The sequence below is a fragment of the Pundamilia nyererei genome, unplaced genomic scaffold (assembly GCF_000239375.1).
Source record: "Pundamilia nyererei isolate P.nyererei 1_Seehausen unplaced genomic scaffold, PunNye1.0 scaffold00033, whole genome shotgun sequence".
Classification (NCBI taxonomy): domain Eukaryota; kingdom Metazoa; phylum Chordata; class Actinopteri; order Cichliformes; family Cichlidae; genus Pundamilia; species Pundamilia nyererei.
Window position 1 is genome coordinate 4,300,241 of NW_005187434.1, and position 16,850 is coordinate 4,317,090.

Below are 16,850 nucleotides of genomic sequence, written 5' to 3' on the forward strand. Positions count from 1 at the left end.
GTTTCTTGTCCACATGGCTGAGAGTGGTGTGTAGGACGTGGGCGATGGCATCCTCTGTGGATCTGTTGGGTCGGTAGGCGAACTGCATCAGATCTGTGGTGTTTGGGATGGAGGAGGAGATGATGTTCTTCAGCAGCCTCTCAAACACCTTCATTACTACCGAGGTCAGTGCAACTGGCCGGTAATCGTTCAGGGATGAGGGTTTGCTGTTCTTGGGCACAGGGATGATGGTGGATGGATCTTTTGAAGCATGTGGGGACCACAGACTTCGCCAGGGACTCGTTGAAGATGTAAGTGAACACACCTGCTAGCTGGTCAGCACAGCAGCGCAGCAGACGGCCGGTGATGCCGTCTGGCCCCGCCGCTTTCCTTGTGTTAACTCTCCTCAATGCCGCTCGGATGTCATGTTCCGTGATGCTGGTCTATTCTGTTATTCTGCATTCTTATTAGTATTCACTTCACTGGTTTGCCACGGAGATGACCCACCTGCTTCGTGTTGACAGCATTGCTTAAAGCCACCCTGAATGACATTGGCTTTCTATGGTCACCACGTTGCTGCAAATCACTTCCTGTGTAGATGCAGCTTTGATGTCATGTGCATTGTTATGGGTGCGGGATGCTCTGTTCTGTGGGGGCGTCTCGCTGCTGTCCAACCTGCATTTTTCCATATTTGTGCATGAAAATGCAGGGATGTGTGCTCTCGGGGAGGTCCCAGAACAGGGCTGTACCGCCAAATATGATTTACTGCAGATGGAATCAGTCTTGTTTTGACTAAAATGGTCCTGACAGAAATACCAATAATGACCGGCTGGTGATGATTCTTTTAGGATGGCTGCATCCTCCTATGTTTGGTAAGGCCTACAGGGATATCTAGGCTCTTATGGCATTTAAAATATGCAGACACTTGAAATTTTTTTCTGGAAACCTTTGGATTTTATTGGGTGAGACATAAAATAATGCTGCTTTTACATCACTGGCTTTGGTTTCAGATAACGCCGTCTCTAACTGTGACTTTTATTTAAATTCTTGCAGTGAGAACTTCCTGGTGCGCTGGGACAGTACGGGAATGCCTAAAGAAATTGAAAAACTCAACAACCTGCCAGCGCTATTCACGGTAACCAAATCCCTACCCACCACAGTGCGTTCCCTCTCTTTCAGATTTAAACAATCCAAGCGCCGCCTGAAGTCTGTGACAAAGAAGACAATTAGCGCCTGGATTGCTCCTAATTTACTAAAAGTTTCACTGAATGGCTCACTCACAGCACATCATTGAAAATTTGAATGCATTTACCTCCATTATGTTGCTTCTGCTTAAGTTAATAAGCGGTGCTCTGTAATCAAGTCACTGTGTTAACCTCCATGTGTGCCATCAGGAGCTAGTGGTTTGGAGTGTGATAAAGCCACATTAATCAAGGTGTACAGTTTAAGATTATAGCAAAGCACACAAGTGGATGGTCCTTTGAAAAGTAAAAACCTTGAGAAAAATAAGCATATAAACATGCTGGGAAGGCGATGTGTTTAAAGCTTTTACTCCACTCCTTTATCATGGAAATATTTTCCATCTGGTCCTCAGCTCCAGCCCTGTGTGTGTACACAATGACTGGCAAGTAGAGTCACTGCCTTTTGTACCTAATGCACCTTATCTCTCGCAGTGCCATAATAAATAATCTTTTGTGTGTCTTCTGTGTCCAGGACCTGAGCAGCACTGACTTGATGAGGCAGCGACTCTTCCTGGTGTGCCAGATCATCAGAGTGGGCAGCATGGAGCTGAAAGAGGGCAAGAAACAAACAGGCGGACTTAGGAGACCGTTTGGTGTGGCCGGTGAGGGACTTTTTTATGTCCTAATATTTGTAAGAGCAGTATAAAAGTTCAATTTAAGAAGGAAAAAAAGAAAAAGCTAGCCCTCTCTGGTGGTACAGATGCATGAATAGTTTTGTTGAGGTGGAGAAATGAAAGATCCATGTGTCGAAACGAAATGGGAACACCTGCTTCCTGACCTAGAAAATGCCTTCACTCTGCCTTGGCAAGGCAGTCGGAGGAAAATTGGTTTAGCAACTGTCTTTTTGTTTTCGGCCAGATGATTAGTGGATTTGATGGGAAATGGTTTTCCTCTGGTGTTCCAGCAAATGGACTGAAACCGGAGTCAGAATGAACATTCAACTCAGAAGTCATATTATTCTTAGCCAGGGAAAAAGCGTAAAAAAAAAAAAAAAGCATTCTAGGAAAAGATCCGGGTGAAATGAACAATTCAAAGGCAAGATCAAGACCGCTCAATATATCTTACTAAGCTGGCTTTCTGCTGCGCCAGGCAACAGGTGAGCGAGATTCAACACCTGGCTCGGCTTCTTTTTCAGACGTGGAAAATACACTTTCCAGACTTATAAGTTAATTAACTTTCCGAGCTCTTTAAAAAATAAAACAGAAAAAAGGTGATTCCCATTTTGCTGTCGTTTTGGCATTTACTAAAAAATGCTGTCAAATCTAGTTAATTAGCTCGTCTTTTTCAGTCTGCATCCTTACTGTGAATGTGTCAATGTGTTTGTCATTGCAGTTATGGACATAACAGACATTGCCCACGGCAAAATAGATGACGAGGACAAACAGCATTTCATCCCCTTTCAGCAGTGAGTCCTCTAATGTTGTCATATTTTTGCTGTTTACAGGCTCGGTCTTGTTTTGTAACGCAACTCAATTGAGCACAAATAATTCATAAGAACATGAATAGCTCTCGAGTTATACTTACTGCCAACTGTGTTCCATTACGTTTGCTTTTTTTCCTTTTTCCAAGGCTGCAGTTCGACTTTTCCTACACTGTATTTCAAGGACAAAACACTTTTTGCAGTTCTAAATGAAAGAGAAGCTTCAAGATCATGTTTTTAGGGCACCTACAAACTGGAGGGGGAGGGGGGAGATAAACAATGACAGTCATATGTTCACAGGGATCGTAGATGGAAGAGATCCAAAAATATCTCGACTCATTTCTGGCTTCTGTACAAATTTTACCAAGTTTTAACCTCAGTTTTTCTTTTCTTTTCACTCTAGAACAGATCACTCTGTCTTTTTGAGAAGGTAGAGACCAAAAAATAATACTGATTTAAATTTTCAATTCGTGGCATCCTTCTTACCTTGAAAGACTTTGGCCCTATGTGCTTTGTATCTGACAGGAAATATGCAAGCCTTCAGATAAATATTCGTTTTTGTTTGGACATATACAAAGGAAAGATTGCACCGCTGAGCGTTTTAAGCTTTCCAGCCTTGACAGGTTAATGATTTTTTTTTTTCATTTCATTAACAGAGTAAATGTTTTCGCACTGTACGAACAATTAGGTAAATATAAATAGACCAGGGTAAGTAAATTTTTAATTGAACACAAGATAAAAAAAACCAAAACAAATAACTACAACGAGACACTGTTACATTTTTCTCCTGAGCATTGAACGTGGTGAAAGGCTGTGAGATGGAACCGATTGAGATCACCAGTTTTGGCAAGCTGTCTGTAGCAAACTCTAGAGTTCACCTTACATCTTGGGACACACATTGCCCAGTTTAATCTGAGCTGGTCTGGTGAAGTAGAATAACTAAATAATAACCTAACATATAAAAAAAAAACGTTCATAGATACATATTCATACATACATATATACATGTTCATATTTAATAAACTTTCCATTTACAAAACAGCATGAGATGCTGCAAGAAAAATGCAGTTGCAACAACACGTCTCAGTTTTTCTACATTCAGTTTGCTGTCAGCACAGTGTGTCGGCTTAACTGTCTTAGTCTAATATCATTATGTAAAAGCCTTGGGTGATGTCTTTGTCGGCAAGAAGGCTGTAAAAGTGATGATGATTCAGACCTCTGTCTCAGATTAAATTAATGGTTTGGACAACAGCTCTCGTGATGCGACTCGTCCTTAACAGCCTGTAACACCATGCTTTGTGGTGCAAAATAAAGTAACCCCTCCAAAAAAACCAAAAAAAACCCCATTGATTTTCTTTCTCTGCTAATTTTACACCTTAAAAAGCCATCCAGTGGGCCAGCTGGGACCTTTTGCTGGGCCTATTTTGGCCCTTGATTAACACCCCGATCTGCTGTGTTAACCTGCAGTCACAGGTAGAGCAGACTAGCCATAGCATGGTGTTGGAGAACTGAAAGCTAATCCAACATTGTAGAAGAGTAAAAACACAACATTTCATTGATTTAATGTGATATATGCTTTTGCAGCACACAGAAACCTCACAGTGAAACCTTAGCTGACACGTTTCTGCTTTCCTTGTTCCTTGTTACTAAACCACTACAATAGAGTTTTGTGATTATTCCCTTCTGTGTAATTACAGCGTCGGCACTGTGTGATTCTGTTTTCTGATGCAAAGATGTTTGGCTAACCTCGCTGAGTACTTCCATAGTAGTGTAACTGTAAACTAAAAATGTGGTCAAGGGCTTTAAAGTACTTTAAAGATCAAAACTGATCGATTCTTTTTTTTGGAAATCTATAAAGAGATTTCAAATTTATACACATTGGTGTTTGTCTTATTAAAAGTTAGAGTAGTGCTAGTATTTTAAGCAGATTTTCTCTGCTGTAGTCACTCGAGCAGAGCAGCAGGGATCTGGGAGAGATGGTGCGTGTTGTCAAAAACTCCAGAAAGCCTCACAGTGCCTTCGCAGCTCTTCCGTCCATTTGTTTGTCACCTGTCAAAGATGCTGGCAGTTGATTCTTTTTTTTCTTTTTTTTTACTTTCATTGTATTGTCACCTCTATATTTCCTTCTTAGGATAGCTATGGAAACCTACATCCGTCAGAGGCAGCTCATCATGTCTCCGCGCATCCCTTCTCGAGTCATAGGAGAGAATGAGCCCCTCACAGCTGTCTTCAACAAAGTCATTGCCACGCGGGAGGTCAATCACAAAGGCCAGGGTAAAATGAAGTGCTCACAGACAGTGTGTTCCCCTGTGATTTTAGAGGGTTGCTCTAAATTGACCTTTTTTTTGCTTTGAGGAAAATAATTGATGTGTGAGGGGTCTGCAAGGTGCAGTCTGCCTCATTGAATTTCTTTACATGTTTGCTGGCAGGGCTGTTTGTGACCATGAAGCTTCTCCCAGGGGACCTTGCCCAAGTCAGAAAGGACTACCCCCACTTTGTGGACCGCAGCACCGCTATCGTCAGGAAAATGGGCTTTCCAGAAATCATCCTCCCTGGTGAATTAAAGCCTTTGTTGATGGGCAGTTCTCACGACGGCCATGCTCATTTTAATTGCTCACAAAGCTGTGAGGGGCTTTTTAAAAATTTCTCAACACAACCTGATCGTCTGTTATCCCTCATCCAGGAAACGTGAGGAATGATATTTATGTAACCTTGCTACAAGGAGAATTTGACCGTGGTAAAAAGAAGACCCCCAAAAATGTAGAGGTCATACTGAGTGTGCACGATGATGAAGGCAATCCCATGGAGGTAAAATAGACCAGTGAATGACATTTTAAAAAAATGTAATTTAATTTGATCTCTCTGGGCGATCGTGGCTCAAGAGTTGGGAGTTCGCCTTGTAATCGGAAGGTTGCCGGTTCGAGCCCCGACTTGGACAGTCTCGGTCGTTGTGTCCTTGGGCAAGACACTTCACCCGTTGCCTACTGGTGGTGGTCAGAGGGCCCGGTGGCGCCAGTGTCCGGCAGCCTCGCCTCTGTCAGTGCGCCCCAGGGTGGCTGTGGCTACAATGTAGCTTGCCATCACCAGTGTGTGAATGTGTGCATGAATGGGTGGATGACTGGATATGTAAAGCGCTTTGGGGTCCTTAGGGACTAGTAAGGCGCTATATAAATACAGGCCATTTACCATTTAATGCAGCTTACTGAATGGCATCTTTATATAAGTCATATAATTGTGACAGTATACATGTGGTTGTGGACAGCCCTAAAGATAGAAAAGTGTTCTATTTCACTTATCAACAATCAGAAGTTCTGTTTTTTTTCTGTTTAGTAAACACTAGTCTATAAAAACTGGAAAGCACAGTTCACTTACTCAAGTTGCCCCATACCTCTCTGTTAGAGATTATTGATGAGATTCACCAATAAATATGCCCTATTGTGGATTTTGTAAAACATAATTTGGAGTTGAAGCTTGCTTTGTTGCTTCCAGCTATTTGCAGAATTCTTCCCATTGGTTTAATAAATACCTGCAGCTTTTTAAGATCCATATGAGTGTCTCCAGAATGAGACTTGTCTTTCCAATCCAATGATATCCATGATAACTTCATAACTAGCAGCAAAGTGTGGAACTGTTGGAATGAGAATCAACACCTTCAAAGTCTGAGGCCACTCAAAATAGGGTGGAGTGCTCACTCCTAGACCAGGATGAATTACTACCCCAAATGGAGGATTTGAGTCGCTTGCTGTCTTGTTCAAAAGTGATGGGAGAGTGTAGCATGAGATTGACAAACAGATTGGCGCCACGTCCTCAGTGAAGCAGACATTGTAATAATCTGTTGTTAAAGCAAAGCAGACGACTTATTGGCCAATCTAAGTTGCTACCCTCACCTCTGGTCATGAGCTCTGGGTAGTGACTGAAAAAATTAGGTTGCAGATAAATGAGTTTGCTTCAAAGGGTGGCAGGGTTCTCCCTGAAGTGATAGGGTTAGAGTTCAGTCATTTGAGAGGGACTTGGAGTAGAACTGCTGCTCCTTGACATTGAAAGGAGCCAGTTGAGGTGGATTAGGCATCTGATTAGGATGCCTCTTGGAAACCAACTAGTTTCGGGCAAGTCCTAATAGGAGGAGGCCCCAGGGCAGAGCTAGGACTCAACAGAGAAATTATATCTCTCAGCTGGATTGGAAACAACTCTGTGTCCCTTGAGATGAGCTGGAAGAGGTGGCTTGGGTGAGGGAAGTTGGGGCTTCAACTATGACCCAAACTCAGATAAGCGGCAGTGGATGATGTGAAGGAGGGATCTACCAAATTATTCAAGATAAATTGTTTCTTAAAATCCTTTGGCGGGAGACCATCCGTATTGCTGCATCATTATCTAACTGATAACTGACATTTTGTAACTCTGTATTGATTACATGTAGCAATTTATATGCTTTGCTGTACTTTAACCAAAAAAGAAAAAAGTTAGAGACAATTGAAAACAGCAGAAAGAACATTGAAGATGTTCCTGTCATGTAAACTAATCTCTTCCTTTAATGTCTTTAGAAAGCCATATTCCCTGGAGCCGGTTATGATGGCATAACGGAGTACAAGTCTGTCATTTACTACCAGGTGAAGCAGCCTTGTTGGAATGAAACAGCGAAGGTAAGATCACAGCAAGCACCCACATGAGCAGCTCTGTGTCGTCATGTTATCTAATGAGATTTCTTTTCAAAATGGATTTGCTGTGGCTCAATTTATACAATAATCTGTTGGGACTGCATTGGTTGAATGCGCTATATGTAAATCTCCCAACTGCATTTGTTCCATATGTATAATCCTGTATTAGCACATTTCCTAATTCCAGTACCTTTTTTTTTCCTTGTCCTTGCAAGGTGACGATTCCCATTGAAGACGTGTGCCGCTGCCACTTGAGGGTGATGTTTAGACACAGATCCTCCCAGGACTGTGAGTGACTGTGCCTTATTTGTATGACAAACACCCACGTGTAATGCTGTCACCATGTTAAACGCAGCTAGTGTGAGTGTTCTTGGATGAGTTCCCATCTTTATGCTCCTATGTGCCCTTCAGCTAGGGACAAGTCAGAGAAGCCCTTTGGCATGGCCTTCGTCCGGCTTATGAGAGGAGACGGAACCACGCTGAGAGATGGCAGACACGATCTTATCGTCTATAAGGTATTGTTGCGGAATGATGTATAGGACAGGATGCTTTTCACATATTTATGCTGTGTTAAAGGTAATTCATTGAGCTTTAAGATAAGCAAGAGAATGTTTATTGCTTTTATCTAATTATGCAAAAAGCCTGTCTTGAATAGCTGACAATGGGTAGATGGATTATTCATGAATCTCTCCAGAGTCAATAAATATGAAATTAGATTTCCATTGATCAGTGAAACCTCATGATTCATTCCCTAGTTTCTGACTTTTCTTAGGTTGACGTGAAAAAAGCAGAGGATGCTAAGGTTTATCTCACCTTGCCAGCAACCTGGGCGGAAGTGGAGGAGAAGGAGAAGCAAACGGGAAAGCCGTTCCACCATTCAGGAGTCATTCCTGTGACTAAGGACAGCTTCCAGCTTGCCACACTCACCTGCTCCACTAAACTCACTCAGAATGGTACCATCTGGCTCATCTCTTATTTTTTCTGCCACCCTTCCAGCCTGTCATAATGAAAAGATGTCCTGTCACAAGTGGTGTTTTAAGAAATGAAACAGCTTTGTTGATGGATAGCTAAGCATACTGTCATTTGACCTCCCTGCTGATGGCTTTGAAATTAATTAAAGTGATCCGTGTTGCCAATATTTTGCTGATGTGTTGATGCTGTCTGATGCATTTCTGATTCAATTAATGCTGAAATTTCTGCCTTTTAATGTGGATTACATTAAGTGATGTGGCAACAGAGGAGACGTTGCTCCTGCTGCTTTTTGTGTGTTCATTTGTTTTCTCCCCTTTCTCCTTTAGTGGATCTACTCGGCCTTTTGAACTGGAGGTCTAACACTGAGGATCTTGACCAGATTTTGCAAAGACTCATGGAGGTGGAAGGAAGCGAGATAGTTAAAGTATGCGCAAAAATTATCTAGAGTGTTTTAGAACACTGTATTTAATGGCATTGTTGTAACAGGTTTTTGTTTAATCCACAGTTCCTCCAGGACACTCTCGATGCCCTGTTCAACATCATGATGGAAACTTCAGAAAAGGACACCTTTGACACTCCGGTGTTTAATGCCTTGGTTAGTCACAGGAGCTACAATTGCATATAGCCTAATATTAGGATTCTCATCAGTTTAAAAGCCCAAACACAATTAAAACACTCCATAATTGGGATCAACCCATTGCTTAATTGCAGAGGTGTGGAACAAACCTTTTCATAATCCCATCAGTATAAACAACAAATCAAATGTAAATGATTTAACCTGATTAGTGTCTTGCTGAGCTCTTCCTGTCAATGTCCTCTGGCTACCCAATGACAGGCACTGTTGTTGTTGCAGTGAATAAACTGTACAGTATATATGCCCATTTTCAGTCAGCTGATCAAAACACATCAAAGACAGCTGACAAAAAATAGTTTACATGCAACAGCAGCCAGTGTCAGTATGTGTTAAATCCTACTGTTGAGTTTCAGTTTGGGTTCTCTCAGGCTGAATCAGTTCACAGGGATGAAAATGAGTCATAATAATAAAACTGAACTGATTTTACAAGTTTAGACTTTTTTTTTCTTCCCAAATTTAAATTCATTCTGAAATTTACAAAAATTGGGCGAAAGTTGCTGCGATCACCAGCCTTGATGATAAATGCAGTTCCTGTGCCTGCTTCTTAAAAGCCACCCAGTGTTTTTGGCTTTTGAACACGTTTAATGCTCCAGCGTAGTCCATCAGAACTGCTTGTGAGATGGTTGATCCCTACCCCCGCAAACACACACATACTTTCTTTTTTTTATGCCAAGGTTGGCAAGATCCCACTGTTTATTATTACTATGACTCCTGAAAGCAGCAATCTGACTTTCACACCCAGGCTGTGCGATGGTGACAGAGTAATCGGGGTTAAAACTTTCTCGTCTCTCTGTTTTCTTCCGTTTGTAACATAACTGAATCTGGCACTTCTCGTGCAAACAGCTAAGTGGAACGCTGTGAATGCCTTCTAGGACGCGCTGTATGAAAATGTGTGTTGTCATCTCTATATTTAAATCATATCATGCCTCCCTCTTGTCTGTGATGGCAGACTTTATGAAATATGGCCATTCATAGCAGCAGCTTTGAGCGCATTTGCCTCTTGATGTTTTTCCGATTGTTTGAACTAATACTTTTTTACCAAAACCTGGCACTTCGTGTGAAGTAGTGACTGTGTGATGCTCTGTTTGCATTAGCGCCTACTTGATACAGCCTTTCTATAACGTTAGAGGAGTGAACAACTTTTCATTTACATAAAATGATAACCTTTATGAACTGTTTTAATCTGCACAGACTTTAGTTTTATTTCCTCCTTGTTCCTTTTGCTTTTATCCAGGTATTTATAATTACTCTTATTGGCGACATCAAATTCCAGCACTTTAACCCCGTCTTGGAAACCTACATCAACAAGCACTTCAGTGCCACCTTGGCTTACGTGTGAGTCCCCGTTCTATATTTATACTTTTAATAGCTTGTGCTGTTTATTCTTAATTCTTTCAGCTCTTCTTCTCCTCCCACACCATAATTACCCCCTTAGACCTTAATGTCTAACTGATTCACTTTCTCAGGAAGCTAACCGGGGTGCTTAACTACTATGTGGGCCATGCTGAAGAGCCTGGCCTGACTGAGAGACTCTATGCCGCACTCAAAGCTCTCAAGTACCTGTTCAGGTTTATTGTACAGTCCCGAGTCCTCTATCTCAGGTATGAGAAGCACTGCAACACAAGAATCCACTCAGCATTTCCATCATTCGGAGGGTGACTTCTTGTGTTTTAATGGTGGTGTTTTTACTGCAGGTTCTATGGGAACAGCGAGGACGGAGACGCTTTCTTCAACTCCATCCGCACCCTCTTCCTCTCTTTCAACTCTCTCATGGACAGACCACTGGATGAGGGAGTAAAGATAAAGGTACATTGAAGGTGTTTGTGTGTTTAGGAACTAAATATATCATGTGGAAGCATTTTATAATTGTATTTATTTATTTATTTTTAACCAAAAAGCCATTTGTCTAGCTTTACAATGGAACTAAAATGCAGCTGGTCAGACTTTATGAAGATATTATTTTGGTTTTTGGTCTCTGTTTTTCTGCTGCTGCTGTTCAATAACTGCAGCAATCCAGCTGTGAAAAATGTGTTACACTGTTGTACACAAGTTATGGAGGAAGCTGTACAAATTAACTGCAAAATAATGTGAGCTCTTTGCTGGCGGGCTCGATGAGGTGAGGAAAAAGCTCAGTTAAAAAGCTTGTTTGACTAGAGAATAAAAATCGTCTTCAGCCTGATGAGACCTGATTCTTTTCTTTTTTTCAGGGGGCTATATTGAAATACCTCCCCAGCATCATTAATGACATCCAGACTGTGTTTGATCCTGTGGAGCTCAGGTAACTCTCCAGAGAGTTTGCACAGCGGGAAATGATAATTGCCTGTCTACGTGCAAATTGTCATATTTACTTCTGAGCAAAGGAGGCGTTTTTCCTCAATTCTTGCCGCAGTAAAATCAACCCGTCGTGTGTGCGGCTCATTAGTCCTCTGTGACTATAATTACTGGATGTGAAATGTGAATAGCATTAAAATTGTCACAGCTGCTCTTTTGCCTCTTTTTCTTTCAGCGTTCTCCTCGCGAAGTTCATCGAGAGCATTCCCGACTCTCAGCTCGTGCGTCAGAAGCTTGGTTGCATGTGTAAAATGGTGGAGAGTGACCTTTTCAGGCAGCCAGGTAGGAGTCCTTGAGGCTCAAAAAAAAAGCCTGTGATGACATTTCGTACGAGATGAAAGAGGAAAAACAACTTTTACACTTGCGTACAAGTTTATTAGGTTAGATCCATTAACGGGAAATGTGCCGTGTTCCCTCAGAGTGTCGAGATGTGCTTCTGCCGCTTGTTACCGATCAGCTGAGTGGGCAGCTGGACGACCACTCGACTAAACCAGACTACGAGGCCTGCGTCCAGCTGCTCAGCACAGTGCTGGACAACCTGGACCGCAAAGACGTGGTGAGGCAATTACTGGTTCACGTCCAAATTACCGTAGGAATTATCTCGTCAGAAATGAGGTGGTCGATACGAGCTGCCAAAATTCAATTTATCCACAGAGAGCGTAAAGAGCTTAGGTATCCATGGGGATCACAAAGAAAAACTGCTACTCTTTACCATCACAAGGAGCCAGTTGGATTGAATTGAGCCTATTTTTAGATTTTATCTTAGTACTTTTAACTGGAGAAAAAAGCCTTAGGCAGACCCATAGCATGCTGGAGGGATTATAGATCTCATCTAACCTGGAGGAGTCTGCGATCCTCTGGAGAAGCTGGAGGATGTAGTTAAGGATAGGAATGTCTTGGCTGCTCTGCTTACCCTGCTGCCACTGTTGTGCTTATCCAAGATAAGCTGTTCAAAATGGATGGATGGATGGTTAAGTGGAACATCTAGTTATCCCAGTTTGACTTTTACTTGCCTAGGTTTTGAAATATTGCTCTCTAGTGACTTTTCCTCTCTCCCCCCCCCCCACCCTATTATACCGGAGATGAATGGAATTTCCTTCTTTGATGCTCCAGTGAGAAGAAAAATGGCAGTCACATCACTTCCCACATAGGTTGTCTGGATAATCCACAAACCTACATTTACTAGTGTGAAGCCTACCTTCTAACGTTGATAAATATGAAAAATACACATTAAATTATTTCATCCTTTTATTTTATACCTAAAGAAAAACAGCAGACCACAACAGACCAGCGACCTGCCCATATTCACGAGTTCCAAAAATAGAGCTATGTCAAAGGATGATTCAGCACAAGCATGACAGAGTAATAAAGTAGAAAGCAATAAATTCAACAAATCCCACTGCAGTATCTTTTTACTGTTTAGATGAGAGAGCAGGCTTCGTGTGTAGCTTGGTGATATGCAAACTGCTGCTGAGTTTACACTCAGCTTTGTGGTCAAAAATGTAGCCAAGCTGACAACGCGGTGTCAGTAAATTTAGAGCTGAATCCATTAAAACGCTAAAAACCTTAGAGCTGGCAGTCTCTTATAGGTTGTACACATTTGTTTGTATTTTTGAATTGTTTCTAAGTTTTCTTTCCATTGCCAGAAAGCATAAATTAATCCTGATTAATTTAGTTTGCAACTGAATGGGGTCAATTTCATGCAATCTGGTAAAAATCACAAATCTGGAGCCTTCTGCATGTACACAAAATGTACAATAACTATTCATATTCATAATCCAGCCAGAACCACGTGGATTTGTAACAGGATTTCAGACATTCCCCCACAAACAGGGACATAATTGCTGCAGGACAGCAATTCAACTGCAAAATGACGTAGCCTCTCTTATATAAAGGATTATAACCAGAATACAACCCGATGGCAACCAGTTGAGTTGAGTTCCAACTCTGAGCTCATTGGAACAGAATGACTGTGATTAGCTGGAACGTGCGGCAGCAGTCTGCTATTATTTACAAGCCTTCGCCAGTTTGTCTGAGAGTGATTGCAGTCAGCACGAATCAGGCCGTGATGGTTTAGAGACGGATTCCACCAGGAAACCAGAGGTCACACAGAGGTTGAGGTTGTTGCACTCTCAACCACCTGAGGAGCAGTTAGTTGCCACAACTACTTGTTAGTCAGAAATGGGGTGGAAAAAATGGACGACCACAATTTTTCTCTTGAATTTTTACTCTAATATGACTAAAATCCAGACATGACAGTTTCTGATACAGAAATGCTTGACAACTGGAATTAGTGAATCAATCCACTAATTGATTGAGTTATTATATTTTATGTGTGTATGTGCGCGTGTGTGTCTATTTTAAAATTAAATACTGTGGGCACCGCAAAGGGAATTTCATTCATCTCCACGGGGACAAACACTGTCAAAGCTGAGTATTTCAAAAATAATGAAAGCGCCCCTGTTCAAAAATAATGAAAGCGCCCCTGTTAACAGTTTAACAAAAAGGGATTCTGTCAGTCTGTGACAGCACGTCTACGTCGCTGGTAACGGTGCCTGAAGCTGTTCTGTCTGCGCAGGGTCCAACCAGGGGGCACGTTCAGCTGATAATGGAGAGGCTTCTTCGCAGGGTTAATCGCACTGTCATCAGCATGGACCGATCATCTCCTCTCATTGTAAGACACACTCATATTACAGCTGAAATGTGTCCTTGACAACCACATTGTCAGCATTGGTTTTAATATTAATGGCACTGACATGAACAATGGCTATATATATAGCTGAATATGTAAAATATGTGCTGAAAGTGTCTTTTTTTTTTTTTACTTTAAAGATATTTGACTGTCTCTCTCTTGTGGCAGGGTCACTATCTCGCCTGCATGACGGCGATCCTCAAACAAATGGACGACATGCATTACTCCCACTACATCAGCACCTTCAAGACGAGACAGGATATCATTGTAAGTATCTTGGTTCCTCCCCTCTTGGCTACAGCTTGTCCTGAAGCATCTCATCAATAATGGGCTTTAAACCACCCAGGCCACTTACTGCTCCTTAAGAGAATATTGATTCTAGACATTTCATGCAGTGGATTAAGCACGCATGATGAGGATGTCCGTGGGCCTTAATTAAGCCGTGGGACCATTATGCCTGACTGACGTGTAGTTGCAGTGCTGTGAATTTTTGGCAGGTTTTATTATATTTCTTTAAAGGGCTGGAGAGTAAACCCATGCAGTAATGATTTTATTGTACTTTTGACCCAAGGACTTCCTCATGGAGACATTCATCATGTTTAAAGACCTCATGGGAAATGTCTTCCCCGCTGACTGGATGGTCATGAACCTGGTGCAGATGGGAGTCTTCCTCAGGGCCATTAACCTGTACTCAGACGTCCTTAACAAGTTTTTCCTGGACAAGGCGCATTTTGAACTCCAGGTTAGTCTCGTCCTCCTCCTGCTTCAGTAGAGGTTACATTCTTTATTAAACACAAACTCGAAATCGGTTAATTATGGTATTAATATTTGAAAACCCTGCTTCCCCTCGCAGCTGTGGAATAACTACTTTCATTTGACCGTGGCGTTTCTCACTCACAAGACGCTGCAGCTGGAGTCCTTCTCTCAAGAAAAACGAAACAAGATACTGAACAAGTGAGACCATTTACTATTCATCAGACAGGTTATTAAAGATAACAAACAGATTGTGCGTTGTGTAGAATGTAAACAAAAATAGAGTGCGTTTTATAATTGGCTAAATATGGAAGAAAAGCATATTAAATGCTGAAGAATAAATGTGTTTTCATTTTTATTTTTAATACACAATACAAGAAAAAAAAGACTGGCATCACTTTTGTTTTGAAAAGTCCTTATTTTTGAAAGCACATTTGTTTTCTTCTAATGTAACCTGAAATTGATTGGAAATCTTGTAAATGGCAAATAATGATTAATGGAATAATTCATCATAAATCATTTATGAATTTTTTAATGGAGTATCTACAAAGGCATACATTGGGCCTCGTTAGCAACCATTACTTCTGTTCTCCTGTGGCACATTGTGCTACCGAACTCAAGTTCATCACATTAAAAGACTGATTAATCATTTGAAAACCCCATTCCTATTACGTCCGCTGTTGCATTGATTAAAGAAGTGGTAAATTTGGTTAGTGGAGCGGGTGGAGAATCAGGCTCTGCGGGTCAAATTATAGTGCTAAAATGGACCAAAAAAATTGAAATCTAATGTTCTTCTCAAGTTCTAAGAAATAAAGGGTATCCTGGTAATTCAACAGTATGTACCACTCGATTTAAACAAACTGGTTTTAGTGGGAAGCCAGAGTACCTACAGGAGTTTGACAGATACCTCACAGGTCCTTATCTGCCAGCTTCTCAAACTAAAAGAACAAGAGAGTTTTTGATTCAATTTTATTGATATAGCGCAAATAATAGCAACAGTGGCCTAAAGGTGCTTTACATTGTACAGACCATACAGTAATACAGGCCCAGCAATCAGATGGCCCTTTATGATCTACCGAATCCAAACTGGAAGCTGAAGAGGTGGCTGAAAGCTGAAGGCTCTGCCTCCCATTTTACTTTTAAATACTCTAGGAAGCGAGTGAGCTGCTCTATATGGGTGATATGGTACTACGAGGTAGGATGTGGTCTGATAATTATTTGTTCTATTTTTTGTTTTCCTTTCTGCAGTTAAATATAAGATTTAAATCATATGCAAATGACTGCATTTTGTCATCATTTCCCGTTTGCACACCTCTTATGCCACTTTTGTTGTGGTTGTAGAGCATATTTTAACAACGCTTTGATTGAATTTTGCTGCAGATACGGAGACATGAGGAAGACTATTGGATTTAAGATCAGAGATATGTGGTATAATCTCGGTGAGTGTGCTGGACCATCTGGTAATGCTTCTGTTATCACAGAGTTTGTGGAACTGTGTATTCATTCCCTGCAAGTAATGCAAGGGGAATAACAAGACAATATTTTTTATTGTCCGGCTTCATATTTTGTTGTTGTTTTGTTTGCCACATTATTAGATTTGTCCTCTCTTTGTTGAGAATGAAGATGTGGTTTATTGCCTCCTCAAATAACACTATGATGTTTCTGTGTGATAATGTTCGTTGTCCCTCAGGCCCCCACAAAATGAAGTTCATCCCAGCTATGGTCGGACCCATTCTGGAGGTCACATTAGTGCCTGAGCCCGAACTGAGGAAAGCCACCATCCCAATCTTCTTTGATATGATGCAGTGCGAGCACAACTTCAGCCCTGGACACACGTTTGAAACGGTGAAAATCTGCCTCAGAAGTTCGCCACTTTGGTGGTTTTTGTTTGAATTCTGCGAAAGCTGCTCCTGGCTAAATATGACATTTGTGATGCTTGTGTGATGGTGGCCTTGGTTACTTTATTTATTTTTTTAAATTTTCTTTTCATCTTTGCAGTTTGAAAATGAATTGATAACAAAATTGGATCAAGAGGTAGAGGGAGGCCGAGGGGATGAGCAGTACAAAGTCCTGCTGGAGAAAACGTAAGCCAGAGGAGCAGATCAAACAGCAAAGATTTCTTTTACCCGAATCTGTTTAAGGAGTACACCGCACTGATGAAAAGCACTGATTC

At 41.4% G+C, this 16,850-nt stretch overlaps 1 protein-coding gene across 3 annotated transcripts in view; it reads left to right on the top strand.

Annotated features, from left to right (window-relative positions):
* The window catches only part of dock5 (dedicator of cytokinesis 5), a 40,579-nt gene that overhangs the window by 12,282 nt on the left and 11,447 nt on the right, over window positions 1-16,850 (top strand). For 2 of the 3 annotated variants that reach the window (XM_005729590.1, XM_005729591.1), the window contains exons 9-33: window positions 1,033-1,114; window positions 1,693-1,822; window positions 2,553-2,625; window positions 4,772-4,914; window positions 5,070-5,195; window positions 5,324-5,448; window positions 7,182-7,280; window positions 7,511-7,583; window positions 7,707-7,810; window positions 8,068-8,248; window positions 8,594-8,691; window positions 8,773-8,862; window positions 10,136-10,236; window positions 10,368-10,502; window positions 10,596-10,707; window positions 11,109-11,179; window positions 11,408-11,514; window positions 11,652-11,788; window positions 13,811-13,906; window positions 14,093-14,191; window positions 14,496-14,666; window positions 14,778-14,878; window positions 16,058-16,116; window positions 16,368-16,522; window positions 16,676-16,761. In XM_005729590.1, the coding sequence (XP_005729647.1) occupies window positions 1,033-1,114; window positions 1,693-1,822; window positions 2,553-2,625; window positions 4,772-4,914; window positions 5,070-5,195; window positions 5,324-5,448; window positions 7,182-7,280; window positions 7,511-7,583; window positions 7,707-7,810; window positions 8,068-8,248; window positions 8,594-8,691; window positions 8,773-8,862; window positions 10,136-10,236; window positions 10,368-10,502; window positions 10,596-10,707; window positions 11,109-11,179; window positions 11,408-11,514; window positions 11,652-11,788; window positions 13,811-13,906; window positions 14,093-14,191; window positions 14,496-14,666; window positions 14,778-14,878; window positions 16,058-16,116; window positions 16,368-16,522; window positions 16,676-16,761 (2,754 nt within the window). Of the gene's footprint in view, window positions 1-1,032; window positions 1,115-1,692; window positions 1,823-2,552; window positions 2,626-4,771; window positions 4,915-5,069; window positions 5,196-5,323; window positions 5,449-7,181; window positions 7,281-7,510; window positions 7,584-7,706; window positions 7,811-8,067; window positions 8,249-8,593; window positions 8,692-8,772; window positions 8,863-10,135; window positions 10,237-10,367; window positions 10,503-10,595; window positions 10,708-11,108; window positions 11,180-11,407; window positions 11,515-11,651; window positions 11,789-13,810; window positions 13,907-14,092; window positions 14,192-14,495; window positions 14,667-14,777; window positions 14,879-16,057; window positions 16,117-16,367; window positions 16,523-16,675; window positions 16,762-16,850 lie in introns of those variants that run through there. The other variant, XM_005729592.1, reaches the window with a different exon arrangement.